We start from the raw sequence: 23,933 nt of genomic DNA, 5'->3' as shown, positions 1-23,933 counted from the left end.
AACTAAATAAATATCAGAAAATATATACTAAAATAAAATATTTCAATGGTGGGTACGTAGTGTGTGCCTAAATCCCCTTACCGTAGTAATATAGATATATTATAAAAATACTATAACGGTATTGTTCATCAGTTGTTCATTGGATCTATTATGGATGCACAGGATCAGCCGTCATTGCCTCGTATATTAGACCTTGTTTGGATTGGCTTATCAAAAAGTCTCTGCTTTAGTAAAAAGTGTTTCTGGAAAAAGCATCTTCCAGAGAGTAAGTTAAGCACTTTTATATTTTGTGTTTACTGAAATTATCTCCATGCGAAGTGTAAAAGTCAGAAAATGTTTAAACATGATCGTAAGTTGGTCATCGACTACTACACTGCTTTTTCAACTTTCTTTTTACAGCTTCTTCTTTTAAAAAAAAAATCAATACAAACAACTTTTTTTTAATCCAGAAATATTCAACTTACAAAAGTACTTCTTAGTCTATTTTGTATGGTGCTGCCTTATGTCCTTTTGATAATTCATTCATATTGTTGCTTTTGTAATAAAATAATAATATAAATAATAAAAGACTTACGTGGTTATTTAATTGTCATTCTAAGCACAGCCAATAGAAATTAGTGGCGTGTTCAAATCCAAGCCAAACCATAAGACCTCCACTAAATCTCTTGGTCTGAGGAATTCCTTCGACCCAAAACTCAATGGCGACTTCCTCGCAGAATTCCTCCTTCACCGCCGGCCCTCCAATGGGTCTTGAATCTATCCCTCTGAGTCTAATTTTGATTTTAATTCGCTGTTTTTGATGGATTTTTTCATGGAATTTGTGGATTTTACTGCATTTTTTTTTTATATAAAAGGTGGATAAACCACTTACATATTTCTTTGCAATTTTCTTTTGGGAATTTATTTGTTGATGGTTGGAAAATTTTGATTTTTATCAGTCGAAGTGTTAGAGACAATGTGAGAGTTGGGCTTAAGGATGAAACGTTTATTTTTTTTTTTTTAAAGGTGAGTTTTGTTTGTGCAATCTTGAGAATTTCGGTGAAAGATGTGATTTTGGTGATAATACGCTGCTTGTTAATTGATGGTTTTCCTTTTAATGAGCAGTCCCGTGAAGTGAAATATATGATTTTTGATGATGATAGCTGCTAATTGATTTGTTTGTTAACACAAATTTCTTTGCAATGAACAGTCCTGCGAAGTGAAACATATGATTTTATGATAATAAGGTGCTTTTTTTTTATTGGTTGGTTTGTTAATTCAGGTTTTCTTTCAATGACCAGTCCTGTGAAATGAAATATTTGATTTTTGATGATGATAAGTTGCCTTTTTTATTGATTGGTTTGCTAATATAAATTTTCTTTCAATGTGTAATCCTGTGAAGTGAAATATGTGGCTGTTTGATTATGATAAGCTGCTTTTTTTAATTGATTTGTTTGTTAATACAAATTTTGTTTCAATGTGTAATCCTGTGAAGTGAAATATGTGGCTTTTGATGATGCTAAGCTGCTATTGGATTGATGAGTGGGCATAAATAATCCCCTTTCTTTCTGTCTTTAAGATTGTTGTCACTTCATTCTGATTGATTGGCTTGCTAATGGAAATTTCATTTTAATGATTATACTGAATGAAGTTGTATCTACTTTCTTGTTGATATGTTTACACTTTGCAATCGATATTTTTGACGGTTAATTGAATTACATATTTGGATGCAGACATTTTTTCTAACAACGCAGGAGAGCTGAATTCTGTTTACACTGATGTTGTCGGTGAACATGATTTAATGATAGTGGGGCCTGGAGTGCTTGGCCGCATTGTTGCAGAAAAATGGCAGCAGGTTCTCTTCAAATTTATCTAAGAAATTATTTGTGTATAATAATGTGCTTGATTCCTTTGTTATGGTACAGCCATCCAGCATTCTCAATTTTTTCTTGTATGATTATGTGTTGTTTTATTAGAAAATGCAGAAATGCAACAAGGTAACATCATCACAGATTCACAATCATGTATATTGGCCGAAATTTTCATTCATTAATAGGAACATGAAATAGAACACTAGTCATATTACTTTCATGTTGTTTGCAACTTAAGAATTTCCAATTTTTATTCTGTAGTTCATATAAGGAAACTTATTCGGAAAAAAAAAATGTTTCAATGTTGCCTGTCGACAGGAATATCCGAATAGCCAAATTTATGGGCAAACCATGACAACAAATCATCATGATGAACTAATCAAAATTGGCATCAAACCTTTCTTAAGAGACACAAAGTTTAGCCATAAGTTCCCTTATGTAATTTTCTGTGCTCCTCCATTCCCTACTACTGATTACCCGAATGATCTCAGGTAAACACAATGTTCACTGTCAGAAATCAAATATATCTAATTGCGACACCAATTTGACGGCAAAATCTTGCAGATCAGCAGGTTTAAACTGGAGCGGTAAAGGTTCTTTCTTATTTACGTCAAGCACTGCTGTTTACGATTGCAACGATAATGGATTATGCGATGAGGTGCTGTTTTAAATCGAAACACATTGTTCACTGTTAACAAATTCTTCATGCTTAACATGTCGTGTTTATTGGCCCATTTTGAAACTTACTAATTGTATGTTCAACGATGAGACGGTACTAAATCACCGTATGTTTTTCATCAGGACTTTCCATTAGTACCTATTGGCAGAAGCTCTCGAACCGATGTCCTTCTAAAAGCAGAAAACGCGGCTCTTGAGGCCGGAGGTTGTGTTCTAAGATTAGTCGGGCTTTATATATCCTTCATTTAGTCAGTTTTGCTAATGTTATTTCAAAAAAGTAGACGGTATTCTCTAGTATTTACCTTAACCATTTATACAATTCGGACAAAGGTCCACATATGTACTGGCTGGAAAAAGGAACGGTCGAAAGTCGTCCTGATCATATACTCAATCTCATTCATTACAAGGTCGTAATCTTTTCGACATAATTCGTATTCTGCTGAATGTTCGTATATATTTTGTGTTTGTTACATCTTTTGCACAACAGGATGTTGCCTCTCTTTCGATAGCAATCCTAAAGAAAAATCTCCGAAACCGAATTTTTGTAGGTTGTGATAATCATCCTCTATCCAGGTATGTGTTTTTTCGTCGTATTTTTCCGACCTTTTGCTTGATGTATATATATATATATATGTTTAGAAATTCAAACAAATCACAGGCAAGACATTATGGATGCTGTGAGTCAGAGTGGGAAATTTGATAAGAATTTCAATGGATTTACAGGCAAACTCTTTGATCTTTTCATTATATATATTTTTACAGAAAGTTGAATTTTTCTTTGAGTTCAGTTTGAATTAATTTGCAGGAACTGATGATCCATTGGGAAAGAAAATATATAACACAAAAACGAGAGCTGAACTTGGTTGGGAGCCAAAATATCAGAGTTTTCGCCAGTTCTTAGGATTAACAGATTGATGATTCATTTGTGTGAATTGAACTTTTAAACAGATATTTGAACACAACTTTATGTAAGTTCATGTCTATAATAATTTATTTGAAATGATCAATTTGAGATATGGATTGTTGTATTTCATTAATAATATAGTTTGTGCATTCTGTCTGAAGTTTTTATTTTATTTTTATTTTTTTTAAATTTGGTTAAGATTTCAATTACCGTTTGGTCTATTAATACCGTCCCCTGAGTAGGACGGGTCAGCTAAATTTTAGCTCATGTCAAGTGAGGGCATGCGTGAGTGTCTGTACACACCTCACTTGTTCACATTTCGTAAATTAAAAAAAATATATTTAGAAATTACGAAAAATTATTATTTAAATTTCGCTAAATTTATCAAAAATAACATTTATAATTGCTTAATCAACGAATTCTCTGTTGAACCAAACTGCCCTTTTTTAAAATTAATATTCTCATATTAAGCAATTTGAGAATATTAAACCAACACTTGTTTAGCGCCAGTGGTAAGGCACCATGTAGTGTATAGACAGGTGCAAAGCCGAAACATTGCATTTGCATACTACAACAATATTATTCATGCATTATTAATTGAATTCATAGTATTAAAAACACTATTTATTTACTATTTATTAGATTATGGAGTGGAACTCCTGTGTGAGAGAGACGCCATACTATTATAATGTTGTATATCATTTGGGATGCATATGGCAGGTTCTAATTACCTCACGTGTTGTAGGATATGCTTATCGTTTTTGTAAAAAAAAAATTGTTGTATTTCATTAAGTTTATATTTTTTAAAATTTTTTTTATAAATTTTGGTTTAAAAAATTATGGAAAATTATTATTTAAATTTCTTTTTAAAAAAATCACACTTTGATTGCCAAATAAAATTAATGTTGAACCGTGGTTCTTTGTTAAACCGAACCGGTCCGGTTCATTTTAATCGGTTCAAAATTTTGAATCGGGTTTTCAAGGGTTTCATGCCGCCATCTCTGTTGCTCTCGTCTCTCCATTCCCAAATGTCTCGAAGCAATCGAAGAGAAGAAGCTCATGGAGATCGAGGAATCAGTACCAGGAGATCGCCGAGATTCGTCCAAACCCCTCTCCGGCGATCCCCACGGCTCCATCCGCAACCCAACGATGTATTTCTCGGCGATGTTCGATCCCAATCCAAGAACAAGCCAAAAGATCGAAGCCGAAAGCAATCCCGTTCGAAATCCTCCCCAATCTCTTCGAATTTAGCGAAGAGATCATCTTTGAAGAAAGTCCGCAGCGAGGGCTCAGGAGTGAGGCAAGAGAGCGAGAGGAGGAGATCTCCCAGGCTGGCATTGCTCTCAGATGCGGGTTTGAAGGCGGAGGAGGCCGTTAACATTGGCGGTGTTGTGGATCTTGAAGAGAGGATGGAGAATGCGGCTCCGATTGAAGGAGGTGAGAGGAAGAGGAAGAGGATTGGGGGAGAGAAGAGAGAAGAGATTCAGGTTGACAGAGGAGGAGAGGTGGAAGAGCATGGTGGTGGTGGTGGTGGTGGTGGTGGTGGTGGTGAAGGGTGGACAAAGGAACAAGAACTGGAGCTTCGGAGGGCTTACTTGTTGGCACGGCCATCGCCGCATTTCTGGAAGAAAGTAGCAAAGATGGTACTTTTCCAGTTCCCTTTTTCCATTTCTGTTCTTTTTTTTTTCATTTTGATTCTGATGCAATTCATTGCCTGATTAGTTTTTGGTGTTGAATTCATGGTTTGGATTGAATTAAATTATAGGAAGAGAAAGAATATATGGAATCAATGGATAAAAAATGCGAAGAATTGTATCTATTGATTCTGATAGAGTTCAGTTTGTTGTGATTTTGTAGATGTTGAATGCTAGAGTTTTTGGTTTGATTGGATTGAATGGAAATCTTCGAAGAGAAGAGAGGAATCATGAGAAAAATTATCATTAAGTTTTCTTTTATTTTCTTATCCATTGTATTCTTATGAGTTGGTAGATGAATTCATGGCTGAAGTTTAGTTTTTTCAATGAGGTGTATTGTCTATGGCAGTGTATAAGGAAAATGGAACAGGAGAAATTTGTATCGACAATTTTGCTTTCATTTGCTTGCCCATCTTATTGTATCCGCTATGATTGTGTGAAGGAAAGATGCTTGATTTGTTTGATGTTTCTTTGGTATGGTACAATGAACATCAAAATGTATGATCTTAGGTGCCGGAAATGTCAATGTTTTGGACTGCTTTGATAGAATTCATGCTGACCATGCTTTCATTTGCTTGTCCATCGTATTTTCTTCGCTTTGATTATTTAATGAAAAGATGCTTGTGCCGTCATTTTCTTATCCCTATAATTTTTTCGTATTGCTTATCTAAAGGAAAAAAATGCTTGACTAGTCTAAAGTTTCCTTTTGTTGTAAAATGACACCAAATGTGTGGTCTCAGGTGCCAGGGAAGTCTGCTCAGGAATGCTTTGATAGAGTTCATGCTGATCTTGCAACCCCACCTCAATCTCACCCTGTTTCAAGAGCAACCAAATTGGATCAAACTCCAATTGCTGATTTCACTCTATCAAGCAGCATAGCTGCATTAGGGTGTAACAAGACCAATGCTAAAAGACCGAGGAGGGGTAAACAGAAGATCCTTTTTGCGCAGAAGGCTGTGAGACATTTACTAAGGAAGCACCAGGTTATTGATCGAAGTAAGGAAGCAGATCTTTTCTCTGTTCTTGAAACTTCTCCGACAGCATTGATCATGGACTTTCCAGAAGTTAAAACACCAGCAACTCCTCAATGTGTACCAACTCCTGTCGGTTTTCTCAAAAGGTGCAGTGAGAGATCTTTGTCAGCTCGTAAGGGTACACACTCTAGGTTCAGACCTCCAGATCAAGCAAATTACATGAGTCCTGAAGTTCTAAAGCCGATAAAGAACATGGTGTTGCATGAGAAGTATATTAACCAGCTACATTGCCGGGAAGCAAGGAGAAGAACTTTGGCTAAGGCGACAAGTTCATCGGCTGCAAGAGACAGCAGAAATGTAACTTCATTGAAACCAGATTTAAGAGCTGCAAGGACTGCACTCTTGTCTGAAGCAAAAGATGCTGTGACCCATTTTCAACATTTGCAGGCTGATCCCTTTGGTGATCACATCGATGATGATGATGATTTTGATGGTTTTAATAGTGCTGACGATGATGAATGAGAAGACAGTGTCCCATAGCTATTTGATGATCATTTGTGTTGAAAATACGGTGTAGCAAACAATTAGTTCATCGTGTCTTCTATTTGTTCATCAAGTTGTTTAACTGTATGTAATCTCCAGTTTCATGATTATAAACAACCAAGCGGCTCATTTGGTAAATCATGTCTCTATTCTTGATTTTGCAGAAGCATAATGCATAGACACATCCAGTTGAACACTAGCCATGTACATTAGTAACAATATGTAAATTTATTGTTAGATCTTAGCATCGTCTACTTTATGAAATACTAATACAGTTTATTTTTTTCATTTGAACCCCTGAATACAAATCGACTAAGCCAAGGAAGAGGAACAGAGTAAAGTATGTTGTAAATCAGGGTTCAAATGAGGGAATGATTTGGTGTGAACCTTTAAGAACTTGATGGAGAGTCCTTTGACAGATACTCCTATAGATGTCCTCCTCCCGCTTTTCTATTAGATAAGAAATGCAGTTTTCAGCCACTGATTTTACATGCAAATACAAAGCATTTGCTTCGTTCCGGTTATTTAGTATGTCCTTTCCTTTCGTCGTAATTGGCTTCCCAAATAAGAAATAATAGCGTCCAGGTATCTTTGGCAGGATGCAGGGTATGAAAACGTCTTGTTTCCTGGACTCTCCGGTTATTTTGACACTGTTCAGAAAAGGGAACTAGTTATGCAAACTAAAATCACAGGTGCAAGATGAACCAGCACTTACAACTCACCTTATAGTCTGATTGAAACCTTTTATCACGTCTTTTATGACGGGCATTTTCATTAGATCATCATAATCGAGAACTACCTGTTACAATGTTAGAGAACAAATGATGCAAAATGATGAAAATGATGCAAACATACCACTTGTGGACGTCCAAAAGAACTTGAAATCAGGTCGTTAAACCTTCGATCACAATGTTACATGAGATATCCAAATGTATGCAATGCAAGGATAATGATAAAGAAGGAAAGTCTATTTAGCATTTTAGATGATAATAGATATGTCAGCTTACTTCTCCCATATCATCTTCTCCAACAACTCCGAATGGTACAATTGTGGCTCCAAATCGGGCAGCCACTCGAACAAATTCAGGTTGGGGAGGCCAAATCAACTTGTACTCTTCACCCTGTGATCCACAGGAATATCAAAAATAGAAACATGCAGATTCAAATTACTGCAAGTAAGAAGGAGAAACATGTAGTTCATAGCGTAAAGTGCCCGATATGCTATACCTTTCGACGAAGCGCTTCACGGGCACCACCAGGATAAAGAAGAACAAATGCTTTCACTGATAACAAGTGATAAAAATTGCTAAAGGAGACAGGGACTCCACCGAATACTTTAGCAAGAGTGAATGAACAAGGCCCCTGTGATGAACTCTCTGTCCGCTTTGGAAACAGAACAGGATGAGCAATACCGCGGAGAACAACTCTTTTTTCATGCAGAAACTGTGCCACGAGTGGAATTGATTCAACTCCTAGCAACATGTGGTTACCGACGAGCAAAACCGGACCATCGTTAGGTATCCCTGAAAGACCCCTAACGATCTTACCATCTTCCAAGGTTGAAAACATTGCAGGACTGGTAATTTCAGAGACGAATCTGTGTAAAACAAGCTTAAATCATATTCATGGATAAGTGTTTGGATAACCCATGTTGAGGATTACCTATTAAAGTTATCAAGTGCTTTGAGTTCCATCATAGTTGGTGGCATGAAATCTGTAACATCATTGTGTTCTCTTGAATGACGATAGAAACCAGTACCTTTTATTATAGTCAATAAGTTAACGGAAGGATCCTGCATTAATATTATTATGATTCATAAGAACTAAACAAATATTGTCGACATTTCTTTCTATAGAATTAATCCAAGAAAAATGAAACGACTTTTTTTACCAATAGAAGGCTGTGGCCACTGTCATGAAGGTAGTGAACCTTGCAATTCAGTAGTATTTCAAAAAGTCGTTCAGCTTCATCTCTACTAGGCAGGATGCTATCCTGGCAACTGAAAGATGACTAAATATCACAGAAATACTCGAAAGCTTGAACAAATTCAACAAGATTTAGAATTATATTCGAAGGAATTTCGACCGACAGATCATAATCACTAATTATGCTGTATAAAGTCAGGAAAGCAAAAGTAGACATAGTGTCTAATTCCATGATAACATGACCATGGTTTGATATAACTAACCATATAGATAACATGATTGAATTGGATATCACAAAATTCTAAAAGTATAAAAACCTTGCAAGTATCAACACTTCGGCTTTGACTGCATGAAGATGGGAATTAGCATAGCGTGTGGCCGATTTAAGCAGCTGTATTTTCCATGAGAAAGTATCTCTTGGCATCGACTCTAATTGTTTCTGAAAGGGTAAACGAAATATTCCCATATTACTATTCTTTTTTTTCTTGTGAAGAATAATACATAAGTTTTATTAGATGAGTAATCTTACCAAAATATCCATTGGAGAAGACTGATTTGTTACTGAGGCAGTCAGTTTATGTAAAAGATGATGCTCTTTATCTATACCATCCAATGCCATCTTTACAAGATTAACTAATGCCAAGAAAAATAAACCAAGATATAATCAAGTGACATGAAAATAAAAAACTGCAAGAGCATTATTCAGGAAAACTGACAGAAACTCACATACCAACATTGAAACTAAGAAGGCATGGAATGATAATACTAAGGTGGTGTGAAGAACTCAGAATGGGAAGAAAAGGCTGCAAATTTGACCTGTCAAATGATGTTGCTGCCATAAACAAGAAACTGTTATTCCTCTGAAAAATTAAAATAACCGACGTTTTCCCGTTTTCCATTACAAAAATTAAGCTGCCAAGTACAGTTTTTTTACCAGGATTAGATAATATAAGAACTAAATTGGCATCAGGATTACGAGCAGCAACAGAAAGAGCTAAGCAACCTCCAAAGGAATGGCCCAGCAAATAGATTGGCTTGTTACCATCAATCAAATGCTCAACAATCACAGCAGCTTCAACAAATTTCACTAGTTCTATATGCACAACTACTCAATCAGTCAGACTAAACACACACACACATCACAAATGATATATTAAGCTTTGATTTGTGCAGAAGACCTTCAAATGGTGTTCGATTACGTATTGGAACATGCAAGCACCGAACTTCGAAAACCCTGCCATTCATTTTTACAATTTTACTGCTCTGTGAACGAGAATAACACAACAATCGATACCATAAATTATACCATCCAATACAAATGAACATTGTACAACCTACAACAGCGGCAATTACCTTCCTAGGGCTTTATGATGCAACAAGAGTCCCATTCCATTTCCATCAACACCTACAAAACCAAAACTCAAATCCAAAACCAATCAAAATGATTTCTTTCAAGTTTCACAATCAAAATTAAAATACCAGGCAAGAACAACAAGACCGGGGCATCCTTAATCGGCGGCAGGCCTGGATTAGCCGGGCAGAACCACCGGAGAGGTCCACCTTCATCTTCACCCAAGTATTCAAAATCCTTCATAGCATCTATAAACTCAGAAATCCCCACAGTTCCATGCCCATCCTCATACAAGACCTCCAAACCTTTAAAACCACCATCCCCAACCCTAACCCTAACCCTAGCTCGATGACTGCCAATACTCCATGGATTCTTGAGAACAGGGGTTTGCTGGCATTGTAGATGGGATTGTGAGAGGAATGGGAAGGTGGGCAATGGAATGGAGACCATGAGGGCAGTGGATTGAAGCTAGGGTTTCGATTAGGGTTAGGGTTTGGAGATCAATTTGGGAGATTTAATGGAGGTCTAGTGAGGGTTTGGAGAGTCATGCTTTAGAGCTTGCCCTCTTTCCCGCCAAATTCTCTCCAGCTTTCCAACTGAAATAACTGACTTATGAGAAAATTGCTTGAATAACCCTATAAAAATTGGTAATTGATAATTTTTTTTTTTTAATAAACTTATAAAGTATTAGTTTTTCCGGTCGTTTTTACTTGTCTTATTTTAGAGATTTTTTTTAATTCTTTTTATTTGTTCATTTAGAAAATTTATAAAATATTAAATATTGTTTTTTTAAATTTATCTATTTAATATACCTTCACAATTTTCAATAAATTATTCAACTACACAGACTACACATGCAGTTTATAAAACATATTTTAAATAACAATAAACTTGGAAAGTTAATATATATTTTTTATAAAATTTAGATTGCTAACTAACTTCAACGAAATTTTCTTAATCTATATGAATTAGGTAAAATTGACAAATAAAAAAGATCCGAGGGAGTATTTATTAACTTATATATCTTTATTATTGCTAATCAATTTATATATATATATATATATATCAAATTCTGGTTTAAGATGAATGAATGGAAGAATGTGAAGAATAAATAAAAATTGGTTTACCAGAGCTTATAAATAAATATAATTTTTAAAAGGGTATATATGCAATTATACATTTTTTTAAAGTAATTATCATGATTTATGTATATATTTTTTAAATAATTATTATAGATATTCGAAAATTCACTATTTGGCACATATTATTTTTATGATCCCCATTTCATTTTTTTTTTTTAACATAAAAAAAGCTGAAGTTTACAAAAGCTTAAAAAAATAATGTTTTTGTAGGGTACTGATTTTTGTAAGAAAAAAATAGTTTTGGTGTAAGAAAAAAAGTTTTGGAAATAAAAGGAGCTTTTTTTTGTGTAAATGGCCAAAAAAAGAAAAAAAAGTAAGAAACATATATAAATCCTATAATGTCCAAAAAAGTATTCATGAATGACTCATTTGGAAAGTTAACCCTAATTTTATTTTATACAAATACACTATTATTACATATAAACAAAACACTTTGTGTGACACATAAAAATCATACAAAACAACATTCAACAAAATAAACTCAAAATAACATAACAATTTTTTTTTTTTTAATATTTTTACTAGCACACAAACAAATACACTTTGTGCGACATAAAAATCACACTAAACAACATTGAACAAAATAAACTCAAAATAACATAACATATTGTTTTTTTTTTTTCATATTTTTACACACACAATTTACATTGATAATTTAAAAAACCAGCAGTAGATAATTAATGTTCAAATCATCGGCTTCGACGATAAAGAGAGTATGAAGAAATTATAACAAGAATGACTAGAATAATTGATGCAATAAGAGACACAAGTGCACTAGCTCCAATATGACGGCAAAATTTATCATAAAAATTGCATATCTTGTTCCAATTCACATGAGAGTTTCCTTTCAATCCAATATATGCAACACCACCGGTTGCTCCAGTCGCCGAAGCCATAATTCCGGCCATCAACTGCCAAATTCAATATTTCACAATTTCAAATAAATGAAAAAAATTATAATTAATATATATATATATATATATACATCTATGGATGGCTCGATCTAACGCCCAACATTAATGAACAGTAGTTAATGCAGTAATTACTGTTTGGAATACACAATATGTTGTTCATTAATATCGGTTGAATGTCCATAAATAATATTTTGCCTATATATATATTACAAAAGTAAAAATTAATAAATAATTAAAAACTTACGGCATCGAAGAGAATCATATTGAACAACATCTTTGTTGAAGGGAAAGGATTGGAGATAACAAAAGCCGAAGTGAACATAGTAATAATGCTATAAAAGCAAGTTACCGCGAGAGCTACCACCATATATCTATTCATCAAAATAAACATATTATGTGAGCTCGATTCAACCTAAAAACTTAGACATAAATATATATACGCATTAATTCTTACATGAAAGCGGGAGAGTGATCGAACTTAGCAGCACGAGAGACATAAGCAGGGAACGGAGGAGAGAGCGAGGTCGGAATAAGCTTGGTTTGCTTACTTGTGACCATAACAATAAGGGCGGAAATAGTCGAGGCAAAAAGGAAGAACCGTAGGACAAAATCAACCCCGAAAAAATTAACTAGAGGTGGTGGAGGATGATGACCAGACTCCGGAGCCGTCTTGCCGGAGTCCCGGGTAGTTGAGGCATCTATGGATGACATGATTATTAAGGAATGATAAAAACTTTGCAAGGTTTCAAAGATGATGATGATGATGATGATGAATTGGTCACAAAAGTTAAGGAGAAGGTGTATAAATAAGATAAAATGGAAGGACGTGGAATGCGATGGGCTTAATTAGGGTTTGAAAATTTAGGTGCCGTTTTGGTGGGAGAGTTCACTTTGTTATTATTTCTTGTTGAACTTTGCTTGCTGCCATCTTGTGTTCACTTGTTGATGTATATCCTTATTGCGTGCCTTGTTCTGGTATGTGTGTATATATATATATATATATAATTTTTTTATTATTTAAAAAATTAGAAGTTTCACATATATATATTGAAATAAGGTGTTAATAATTTAATATGAGATTTTTTTATTTTTTATTAGAGAAATGTGAATGAGCTAGTAGTAAAATTCGAACCCTTGACTTTTGATTTTGGAGGGGAATGGAATAATCAACTACTACAACTACTCTGTAACGACTGTTATTTATAATAATAATTCATTTCATGAGATTTTTTAAAAAAAAAATCTAGTCGTTAATTATGTTTATAATTTTCTTCTTACTTCTAAAAAAATACTTTGTAAATTTCACTTCTATTCAAAAAATAAAAAATAAACACATGAATGTATATATAATAAAGTATAGTGGATATATGTATTATTTTTAATTAATAAAAACAATTTTATGAACATGGGAGATTTTTTTTTATTTTTAGATTTTATAAAGAATTAACAATTTATAACAAGATTTCATTTGGAGAGTTTTTTTTTAAAAAAAAAAAAGTGAGCCATTAACTAACAAGGTTTTTACATAAATAAAATTTCATAAAGAAAAAAAAACTTATTGTTTCAAAATATATTTATCATGAGAAAATATTAATTAAATAACATTATTATGAGATTATAAAGTCTAAAGACTTCAAATTATTAAGCTTGGACTTGGTCTTTAAAGTGAACCGCATGGACAACATAACAAGTATGACTCCGTGACATGTTAGTAAAGCTGTTCTTATTTATTTATTTATTTGTTTTATTTTTCCAAGATTTCACATTAGTTCATAATATGAATATGATCCGGTTGGTGTTGGTGATTGAGGCTCTGATTTTTTTAAATTATTTTATTAATTTATTTTATAAAAAGTTTGGATCTTATCACAATGATCTCTTTGACTTTGCCAATCATCCAAAATGTTTCTTCTAAGAAAAGAAAAATAAAATAAAAATAAAAAATAAAAATATTTGAAGATTTTTGTTCTTTGTTTGTTTGTTTGAATTCAACGATCTTTGATATTTCTAATTCTTATAAAAGATGATGATGATGATGATGATGTGTAAGTATGATCTAATAAAATAAATTAATAATAAAAGAATTTCCCATTTATAACCCTATAAAAGTACATAATTTCATATTATATATATATATATATAATCAACTTTTTTTGAACTATTTGCTCTCACTTTTTTCACTTTAACCTCACTCATAAAATATAATACGATAAAAAATAGAGGTATATATATAAATATTGATTTTTTTTTTATATATGGAGGGATTTGTGTGTATATATTTGTGTGTGTGTGTGTGTGTGTGTGTGTGTGTGTGTGTGTGTGTGTGTGAGTGAGTGAGTGAGTGAATATGTATATATATAAAGATATATATGTAAATGTTTAAAAGAATGTTTATTGAGAAATGAAGGGTTCATTCTTTTCAAAAAAATGTCTTAATCTGCGGGAAAAAAAGTATATTTTTTGAGAATCAAATTTTCATTAAAAAAAGGGAAAATTACTGTTCACCCCTCGTAATTTTCAAAACTTCCAAAAACCCCTCCCTCTTTTCTGACCACTGGACGCCTTGCAGTTAGTGTTTAACTTCCTTTTACCCCCTCTAGTTCAGCTTCAAATGGGTCCATGTTGTGAAATCCCATTTTTGGCCCCGAAAAATGGTGGAGGGAAAGGCAGCCAAATCACATCATGTTCGACCTTTTGAAGAGCTTTCTGCTGCGTTTTACGATGAAACGATGCGAGGGTTGCATTACATCTTGTTGTTCTCCTCATTATCATACCCGAAATATATAAATCGGTTTCTCGACGAAAATGAAATTGATTTCCACCGGATTGGTCGAAGTGCACTTCACGTCTTCAAATGGGGACATGTGATCGATTTTATTGTCGAGGCGAGGCATGTGCCATTGTCGTCCTCTCGTTTATGGTTGTAAAGTTGTATTCTGACGAGAAGAACAGATAATTCTGACGAGTTCATTTCGTTGTAAAGTTCTTTCTACGTTTATGGTTATCTATTTGTATATTTTTAAATAATGTTTAACTATTTGCTATTATCCGTTTAAATATTTTACTAATATGTTTTAATAATTGTCATATCCGTTTAATACTTCCCATCTCAGTTTAACATTATCTTTACATGTATAACTATTCATAAGCGTGTAAATTCTCAAAAGTCTCTGCGTAAAAGCGGTGATCTTTTTCGTTTGATCCGAATTGTTGGCATGTGGCGCGTGGCGGTGGCAGAGGTTATGAGTATCCCGTGCGTGAGAATTAATGGCGGCATTAATTCTTATGCCGCGGTAACATAAATTCTCGAACACGCGTTCGTTCTCATCGATCGATAGTCGGCCGCTGTCGTTTAACTTTTTCTCGGATACGAAGAGTCGGCCACTTGTGGACTTCACACCATAAATAACCAGAAGAACCCTCCCATGGACAACCACTCGTCGTCAGTCCTCATCATCCTCCTCCTCCTCCTCCTCCTCTTCCCTCCTCTTCCCAGCTGGACAACCACTCTATCTCGAAAGGATGTTTTCAGTGAGCCTTCTTCCTTATCTTGAGAATCAATTAGCCGTAATCCTTGAACTAGTTAAACTATCTTTTCACCTTGAGCTGAAATCCTCTCATAATTGCACGAATGCGGAGGATTCTCCAGTGATGGATGACGGGAAAGCAATTAAGAGAGCATTTCGACTTGGGTAAGAAAAAGAAAGTTTTTCACGTGTGCGTGATTCGTGAGGATTCTCAGAGGAGGAGATCATGAAAGCTATCCTTTAAGACGGGGTTGACATTTACCACTGAGACTTCTACGTTAGCGTTTAAGAAAAATGGCGTCGGTGTACAAGCTGCTACGTTCTGTGTTTAACTATCGAGGATACGTCGTTTAAGTCCTACCATGACACATTGATTAATAGTCGTTTTCATGAATGTGTGTTGTTTAACCTTTTTAATGTTGTAGCGTTTTGCGAGGTTCGAGTTGATGCGCTTGTTATGCAACAGCTTGTGAGCATTCGAATGTCTGGACACTTGTTTCGTTATACGAGGGTCGAGTCGTGAGTGTCCAAAGTCCGAGCGGACGTTGTAAATGTTGTAAATGTTGTAAATGTTGTAAATCTTTGTAAATGTTGTAAATGTTGTAAATCTTTTATAAATAAAACGAAAACAATCGTATTTGATGTGAACTTTCGAAATTTAAAGCAGAGACCTAGTAAAACAATGTGGGAAACAAAAACGTCATTGTAAACAATAGAAAAAAAGTTAAACAATACTCAAGTTACTCTTTAAACAATGACAACGGTGTTTAAGAAAATACGTAAATATGTTTAAAGCGAGTGACCGGGGAGGTACCCATCTAGCAACGCGATGTCGTGAAAAGCGTTCGATTTAAACAATAACATATTATTTACATGATATAGACTTTTAGTTAAAGCAGTTAACTGTTATTTTAAACACTATATGTATCTGTTTAAACATAAAAAGCTGAGCGTTTACAGAGACTCATGTTGAGTTGAGAACTTTCATTCGAGACATGACAATATGTCTTCCTCGCGACAATGACATATATTTCCCTTTTTGCCCTTGGGATGGAGGGAAAAAAATACCGTCCCGATCACATCACGTCTAGTCTAACCTCTATGCATACAACTGCGCACTTTTTGTTTGCGAGTTCATGCTGCATTTGTTCTTTACATCTTCTACTTCTTACTTCGTCGTCTTCGTTTTGTTCTTCATTTCATTTGGTTTTATGTACGATTTGGTTTCTCGACCGATATATTATGGAGAGTTTTTGTGGTATTGCTAGATTCGACAGGGGAGGGAAGAGTGCTAATGTTCACGCAGCTCGGACTTCTTGGGAATTGGTGTTAGCTGAGATATGTAGCGATGGGGTCTCGAAGTTTCTCTTGTCAGGGGTTAAGTTCATCACACACGGATGGATATAAAAGCGGTTTGCCCGATAGAAAAGCGATGTTGACTTCAGTAGGATGTGTCACGTCCACTCCATCTTCAAAATGTCTCTGTAGTTGATCTTGTCGTCGAGAGCAGTAAAAATGTGCCATTGCCGAATCCTAATGAAAAGCGAGGTTTACTCGTTGTAAGTTTCTTTTTCTTTTTAATTATTCCAGGTTATCAGGGGTCGTATTGTTTAAATATGTCCGTCAATCGGGTTAACATATTGTCAGACTAGTCCTTTACGTTATTAGTTAATTGTTTAAGTATTTAATTTAACGTTTAACTATTGTCATTATCGCTTAAACATTATATTCTCCGCCAACATATTGATCTTTTCATTCGTCAGGGCATGTGTGGGAATTGGATTCGCAGAGTGCTCCCATTCATCCCCTGGCTGACCCCGATGTGGGATGTCTTCCTTCACCTCGCCGATCATTCCGAAGTGTTGTCGTTGGATATTAGTCAACGCTTTTGACGTGTCAGAACATTTTCGATGGATGTGCCAAATCATGCTGATCAAAGAATTTTGACTCAAATTCATAAAGAACGAAAAACATCGGATGATCGCGGAATGCTGCCGGATGGTTGTCGTTAGCGTCATGCATCAAAAGAGTATAACAAAAATACTTTGAATCAAGACAATCAACCCGTCACACACTTGCGGTGGTGGCATAGGTTCAAGGCTCACATCCGAAGCGCCCAAAAATGGGTTAGGCGACGAGTGATTGAAGCCTCGCAGATCGTCCCCTCATGCAAGGCCATCGACATTCGTATGAGACATGTCATGGGAACATGGTGTCCACATACCATACAAGCGAGCTTTTGGCTGGGAAAAGAGTATGCCCTGTGTGGTCCTCGGCGGTCAGCGACATCTCCGACATGGCTGATCGCTCGCTTTGGTATGTGGATAAGGGCGGCCGAGACAACCCAGCTAGCTGCGATCGCGGAGAGACGTGATCGCTTTTAAACGCAGCATTCTTTTCTTTTCGGTAGCAAGGTATCGTAGGATTCAAGAGTGGCTTGCAGTCATCATCAGCTTTCGATGGTAACCACCTCCTTGAAAATATCGGGGACACTATCGCGTGCTGCCAGGAAAGACGGTAAATAATGGTCCACGCCGCCTTCGCATGAGTCGCATAAATCTAGGACGATGCCAATCGACTCGTTCTATATCTAAGTCACGGGCTGCCTTACTCGAGGCCGGAGATTATCAGCGAGATAATTACCTTCGTGGCGTGACTGTCGAGGGGCCTTGTGAGCGCAATCGCAGAGTCTCCCTTCTTCGCCTACGACTGCATCGCCTCGACATTTCTGGAGGCCAATTTTACGAAAGCCAACGCCGACTCTGGGAAGGCATTGCAGGGAGGAGTGTCGGGTCTATACGCCTCGAGCATTGCGTGCAGCATCCACAGCTAAAGATTTCGCGATACCGTGAATGAACTCGCAGCCATATCACCAAGCTCATCACCGTTGATTAATAAATCGGATATGGCACATCGTCGAATTATCCGCTCGGAGGTGATCGTGGGCGTGAGATGTATTCGAACGTCGCGAGTCGCTCAATGCTTGGATCAAGGAAGCTTCGCTCATTTGATCGTCGCACGAAATGGTCGACTCCATAAGGTCTCATGAATGTTGATTTACACTTAACATTTAGTATTACCCTTTAAACATTCTCAATCTTTGTTTAATTACACTTTTCCCGACTTTAAATATTAATCATTTTTGTTTATTTAATTACAATAATGTTTAAACATGTCGACGAATTATTTAACCATCACCGCTTTGTTTTAACCTTTATTCTGCGGGTTCAAGTCGACGCTGACATGTTATGTAACTCGCGTGAGCAAGCGACCAAACGGGAGACCCTACTGTGCCCGGACATACACATCTGAGTTAGAGATCATTGCTGAGTGACGTTAGAAATGCGGTCGGTGGTCGCTGGTCGATGATCGTACGGTCAATCGACCAACGACAGCTATCTCCCGATCTCGCCATACGCAACTTGTTCATGTCGGCGTGGCAAGTTTATGGTATCCCTTGCAAAACATGCTTGCGAGGCGAATACGCAGAAGGATACCACAGCGTACATCGATATTAGCGGGTACTCACCGTCCGCATAATCAGCAAACCGGCATGACAAGGAAGCTTATATCCCCCATACCCCGACGATGACGATGCCTTCGACGGAAATCGCGAGCTTCTGCGACTGTACCGCGGACTAGAAGGCGACAACGCGCCTAGACGAAAGAGGGATCGAGTGCGCGTTGCGACGTCCATGAGTTACATCACAGCCCACCGCCAAGGATCCGGGTCACACCCGACGCATCTTGCAATGAAACTGCCGCCGACTAGGCATTGTTAATAAACCGACGATGGCAGTGGGAAACATTGTGTATTTACTACCTAATTGAATGTATTTACAGAGACATTGTTATTTTAAACGGATACACTCGATTTGAAATATTTCAATCGATGTTTAAACGATATATGGTATATTTAAACAATGAAACGATGTACACAAACTACAAAGCGTAAATTAAACAATGAAATGAGACCGAATGAAATTTAACACTGTCTACAATTGAAAACAAACAAAATTTACATTGAGATATACAAGTCATGTTCTTCGAAAACAAAAACAATGAATTGAATTGTGTATTGATGGGCGACTTTCCATATTTGGAGTTAAACAATAAGTGCATTTATTTAAGCAGAGAAAGTGTTATTTTTAAGCGGGTACACCGTAATTTGAAATATTTAAAGCCCGATGTTTTAAAGCGATATATACTATATTTAAAACAATGAAAGTGAAATGTACACAATTACAACGTAAATTAAACAATGAAATAAAACCGAATGGAATTTAACCCGCTTTACAATTCAAAACAAACAAAATTTACATTAAGATATAGCAAAGTCACATGCTCTTGAACACGAAAACAATGAATTGAATTTGTCAGTTACATTTCGAAAAGCAGATGTGACGATCGGATATCGTTGTAGACGTATTGTTAAACCAAAATTTAACCAGCTGAGCTTCTGTCTTGGGCTGACCGGGTGCCCTCCCTCTATAAAGTATCACCGGGTAACATACCATGTCTGAGGTAAAGGAACGTCGTACTGCGAGTGGCCGTAACTTCTCACCCCACGGTAATTTGCTTTCACGATAAACCGCGCGCGCGTGAGGCGGGCGCGATCGGCCTTCCTTGTTTTGCGTGTTTTGCTATATAGCCGTGCGACGTGGCCGGAGTGCTGCCGTCGGCAGGCTCGCTAACTCCACTGTCGGCGCTGAAAGGTCGAATAGATTCCATTGTCGAGATATGCAGGTCGAGGATTAGAATACCCGTTAAATACCACCTGCAGGATATTAATCGGACGTAATTAAAGAGCTTACCATGTCCAGTAGCGTCGCTACTCGTACGGACGCGAAGAATAATGCGTATGCCATTGCCATTTATCATTGTCGAGGACTGGCCCGACATGGAAGTATGCCATTCATGCGGTGTCGGGAGGATGACAATTTGAACGCTTCATCGCAGTTGCGCCACGGCTTTCGATCCCGCTTATAGCGAGTAATTGTCGTCATGCGTCGTCGTCACTGCTTTGGCGTAAGCGCATGAAAGCGATGCGAAAGGTGATGGAGGCGGCGCTTCTTGTAAGGATATGGCTCTTTGCTCGTGACTTTTGTATTATGCATACTGAAGCGTCGTGCATCTACATCGTCGATGACCATCTCCTTCCCTCAAAGCGTGTATAATTTGTGGCTGATGGTCTTTGTGATAGTTTTCTTCCACAGCGGTCTTCGAAGTTAAGCGATATAGGATATAATAAGACCCGTATTGTAAATATTTAAATGATATTATCAATTATTACATGATAATATATATAATTAAGCATTTAAGTAGACAAATTAAATGATAACATAAAATTATTAAGAAACTTTTCTTAGGTAATAATTAAACACTATATTGAAACTAGCTAAACAATATCATAAAAAGGCTTTACACTTACCCATCACTGAGGCGAGTTAGGGAGGGTCCTCATGTCACGCCTGTATTTATTAAAGATGACTCGAGGCAACCCATTTCTTCTTCTTTGGAATCAAAGAAAGCTTTCCGAGCATTAATTCCAATTTTGATTGGCCTTGATCATACATCTAAGGTTGCTCGGTGGTCTTGACATCTTCCTTCGATGCAGGGGACGGTAAAACTTGGCATCAGCTATGACCACATCCTTACATGATTGTTCTTGTTGGCCGGTTGACATGCAACCCGATCTTGAGGAATGGCAGCGGCTGACATCAACCGCAGACCACATCCTTACATGGTTCTTGTTGTGAGCAGGATTGTATCACCTTGCATTTGTGATGCGCTCGGCGCGTAGTAGTTAATGATCTTCTCGCCCGTATGGCCATGACTTAGCGGCATCATTTACAGGAGAACACACCTTAACGCTGCCAGTCTCTTGAGATTATGTCCATCTTGGTACACTAATCTGGCCGGCCGGTTCCGCGGGTAGTTTCATCGAGGAAGAGTCAACGACCTTCTCAACGGCCGGCGGCACATCATCTCTGATGTCTTTCTCAACACTTCCGACATCGGTCTTGATGGTGTTGCGTATTCATGTCGTCGGCCCGGCCCGGTGGAGACGGTATTGTTCTCCTGCATAAGTCTCGCCGAATGCTTGGCGCCTTAGAATGACCTTGATGATATGACCATTAGTTAAATTAAACCTTCTCGTTCTTCCGTGTGCTTAGGATTCTTTCGAGGGATGGCGCGGTAGGTTCACTTCGGCGCCTCCCAACCACAGGCGACAAGGCATTTGAGGAAACTCGGTCATCAATATAAGCATGCACGCATAAGGTTTGCAGTGACATCTTAGCTAATAGGTAGAACTACTCATGGTAAGGGGCTACACAATCGGAGAATTTATCGTTGTCGTGGTAGAAGTTGTTTCTGATCTTAAAATTAGTAGGGGAGGGCTTCTCCGGCGTCGAGGAATGTCGCAGCGTGGTGCAAATTTGGAAGTAGGAGGCAATCCGGTATACGATAAATTTGCCCTCTCATCCTGCCTTGAGCAAGTGGTTCGAGCAACGGCATCCATCCGCCTCACACTGGCCAGTTTCATAAATATTTTCTTCTTGACGTCGCTTGGAACCACTTTCGAAACTAACACATATATGTAAACTAGAGCAAAATTTCACGAGATCATTCATTTTAAACTATAAAACTATATATTTAAGCACGTCTTATATCTTAAACTAGAATATAGAATCTGATGAGCGAACAAATATTTTAAACGGTGGCTTAGATAAGTATGTTAAAGCGATAGAATACTAAAGTTAAGCTAAATAAAATGTTTAAACATTGCACTTGCTGCTAGATGCATCATTCATGATTTATTACCCTTTCCACCGAGCGACGATAAGTCCGGCTTTCACTGTCAGCTTGGCTTCCTGCGAAGTACTTTCACCGTGAAGACAAAGATCCTGATCTGCCGAAACGCGACTTTCTTCCCCATCTTGGCCGTCACCAGAAACCAGACGTTGCGACCGAGCAACCCTTAACGTATTCTCGTGGTCGGGTCTCTTCCCCACAAGATCTATCTTGCACTCCGGCTGCCGCTTGTGGAATATCCTCCATAAGCCACTTGTGCGTCACCGCGCCCCCTACGCTGTAGACGCTTCCCACTACTTTCTGCAGATCATCGACGAATCAACGATCCGGGCCTGAACCGAGCAATACGATTCGGGAAGAGGATCGTCCGGCCAGTACAATCAACGAGTTTGACAAAACTATCTTCCTCTCCTCCTGTCGAACAAGTCAGCACTGCAGTGCTCACGGAGTCTCCGACTCAGGTCTGATGTATACCGCCTCAACGCCGACTGCCTTTCTTCTTCTGAGGAGACCACTGGCCGCCATCGCAACGCACTCAAGAACGAGGCCACATCTTGGAGGTCTCAAACTCGCAGGCTTCCCGCATCCCTAATTTATTGCACCATCGCATCTTCGCAAAGAGAACTGGTGAGAAGGGCCCTCTCGTATACGCCTGCCTCAAATAACGCTCGCAAACGCCCAACACCCCTGTTACGGTGTCACGTTAACTTTCAATTCAGCCTAAGGTCTCCACAACCGTGTCAAATAGCAACTTCATTAACTAGGGCTTAATTGGCCATAATCATGCTCGCAGACGACAAAAGCTGCTTTAAATATAAGGCTTTAAAATTCAAGAACTCAGCTTATTAAACAAGAGATATAAAATGTTAAACAGAGACCCATTTTGTTAAACAGACGAGAATATTTAAACAGACAACAAATGTTAAATCAGAAGATCTCATTTCTTAAACGGGCCAACCCCGCCTAGAAATCAAGAACTTATCAAACGAAACGGGAAATGACATTATAAATATTACACAACTGCGTAATAATCGAAGCTATTTTCTATACGTGAGGACATACTGAAACGCAGTATAAACAAAACCCTAGCCGAGATCGCACGATTAACAAAACCCGACCGAAATCGCATAACAATATCTTCCTATCAAAATGACAGGAGCACAAAACTAGAAAAATCTAATGTGGGTAATAGCACGCTTAACATAAAACCATACCAATACCTTACGACGTGCAGACCCACGTTTAAATGCCAACTAGTTTTCAGGGACTTCTCCTTCGTAGAGGTTTCGTGTGGAAAGGGAAAAGTCATTTAAACGCCACTACATGAGGCTATCGCCAGTAGACAACTTTCGGGAGATGCTTCTAAACGGAAAAGCAAGACGCGAGGTCGAGAAAAGCAATTAAACTGCTCAATAAATTGTCTCTTGGAGTTATGCTTTGGAAAACCCCACTTCTCTCAATCACGTGATGGTGCTTGGCCACGACTCCTCTGAGTCTTTGGTCAAAATTTTAACTCAGTTCAGATCCGTTTAGGGTTTGGTGTTTGACATGCTTGAATGAGTGGTTTTGTGATTGGAAAATGATGGGTGTTTTTATTTTTTTTAAAGGTTTTTG

General features: G+C 37.3%; 4 protein-coding genes across 7 annotated transcripts; 2 read left to right on the top strand and 2 right to left on the bottom strand.

Annotated features, from left to right (window-relative positions):
- Positions 1-624: 624 nt before the first annotated feature.
- LOC120262842 lies at positions 625-3,544 on the top strand. Its single transcript, XM_039270742.1, has 9 exons — positions 625-747; positions 1,713-1,834; positions 2,169-2,341; positions 2,415-2,508; positions 2,652-2,762; positions 2,846-2,935; positions 3,016-3,101; positions 3,187-3,251; positions 3,334-3,544. Exons 1-9 carry the CDS (start codon positions 699-701, stop codon positions 3,441-3,443), a joined length of 900 nt encoding a protein of 299 aa, XP_039126676.1. The 5' UTR covers positions 625-698; the 3' UTR covers positions 3,444-3,544.
- An 877-nt stretch (positions 3,545-4,421) lies between these two features.
- LOC120263242 lies at positions 4,422-6,751 on the top strand. Its single transcript, XM_039271110.1, has 2 exons — positions 4,422-5,075; positions 5,867-6,751. The coding sequence occupies exons 1-2, from the start codon at positions 4,422-4,424 to the stop codon at positions 6,620-6,622; spliced, it is 1,410 nt and encodes a 469-aa protein (XP_039127044.1). The 3' UTR covers positions 6,623-6,751.
- Positions 6,752-6,832: 81 nt separating this feature from the next.
- On the bottom strand, positions 6,833-10,450 carry LOC120262927 (acyltransferase-like protein At1g54570, chloroplastic). 4 transcript variants are annotated; one of them, XM_039270841.1, is made up of 13 exons: positions 10,049-10,450; positions 9,923-9,974; positions 9,748-9,803; positions 9,504-9,674; positions 9,300-9,401; positions 9,099-9,202; positions 8,887-9,008; positions 8,535-8,643; positions 8,306-8,436; positions 7,871-8,240; positions 7,651-7,764; positions 7,366-7,442; positions 6,833-7,269 (listed from the first exon to the last, which is right to left on the bottom strand). In XM_039270841.1, the coding sequence occupies exons 1-13, from the start codon at positions 10,368-10,370 to the stop codon at positions 6,996-6,998; spliced, it is 2,004 nt and encodes a 667-aa protein (XP_039126775.1). In that variant the 5' UTR covers positions 10,371-10,450; the 3' UTR covers positions 6,833-6,995. The 4 variants fall into 4 exon arrangements, with proteins under 4 accessions (XP_039126775.1, XP_039126773.1, XP_039126771.1 ...); XM_039270839.1 differs by having other exon boundaries at positions 6,833-7,293; positions 8,535-8,631; positions 10,049-10,444; XM_039270837.1 differs by having other exon boundaries at positions 6,833-7,293; positions 10,049-10,438.
- A 1,207-nt stretch (positions 10,451-11,657) lies between these two features.
- On the bottom strand, positions 11,658-12,819 carry LOC120263757 (CASP-like protein 1D1). The gene is made up of 3 exons (XM_039271731.1): positions 12,431-12,819; positions 12,221-12,347; positions 11,658-11,973 (listed from the first exon to the last, which is right to left on the bottom strand). The coding sequence occupies exons 1-3, from the start codon at positions 12,685-12,687 to the stop codon at positions 11,752-11,754; spliced, it is 606 nt and encodes a 201-aa protein (XP_039127665.1). The 5' UTR covers positions 12,688-12,819; the 3' UTR covers positions 11,658-11,751.
- Positions 12,820-23,933: the final 11,114 nt, after the last annotated feature.

The sequence above is a fragment of the Dioscorea cayenensis genome, chromosome 6, assembly GCF_009730915.1.
Source record: "Dioscorea cayenensis subsp. rotundata cultivar TDr96_F1 chromosome 6, TDr96_F1_v2_PseudoChromosome.rev07_lg8_w22 25.fasta, whole genome shotgun sequence".
Classification (NCBI taxonomy): Eukaryota; Viridiplantae; Streptophyta; class Magnoliopsida; order Dioscoreales; family Dioscoreaceae; genus Dioscorea; species Dioscorea cayenensis.
The sequence above is the reverse complement of the archived record's forward strand: the minus strand, read 5'-3'. Positions and strand labels throughout refer to the sequence as shown.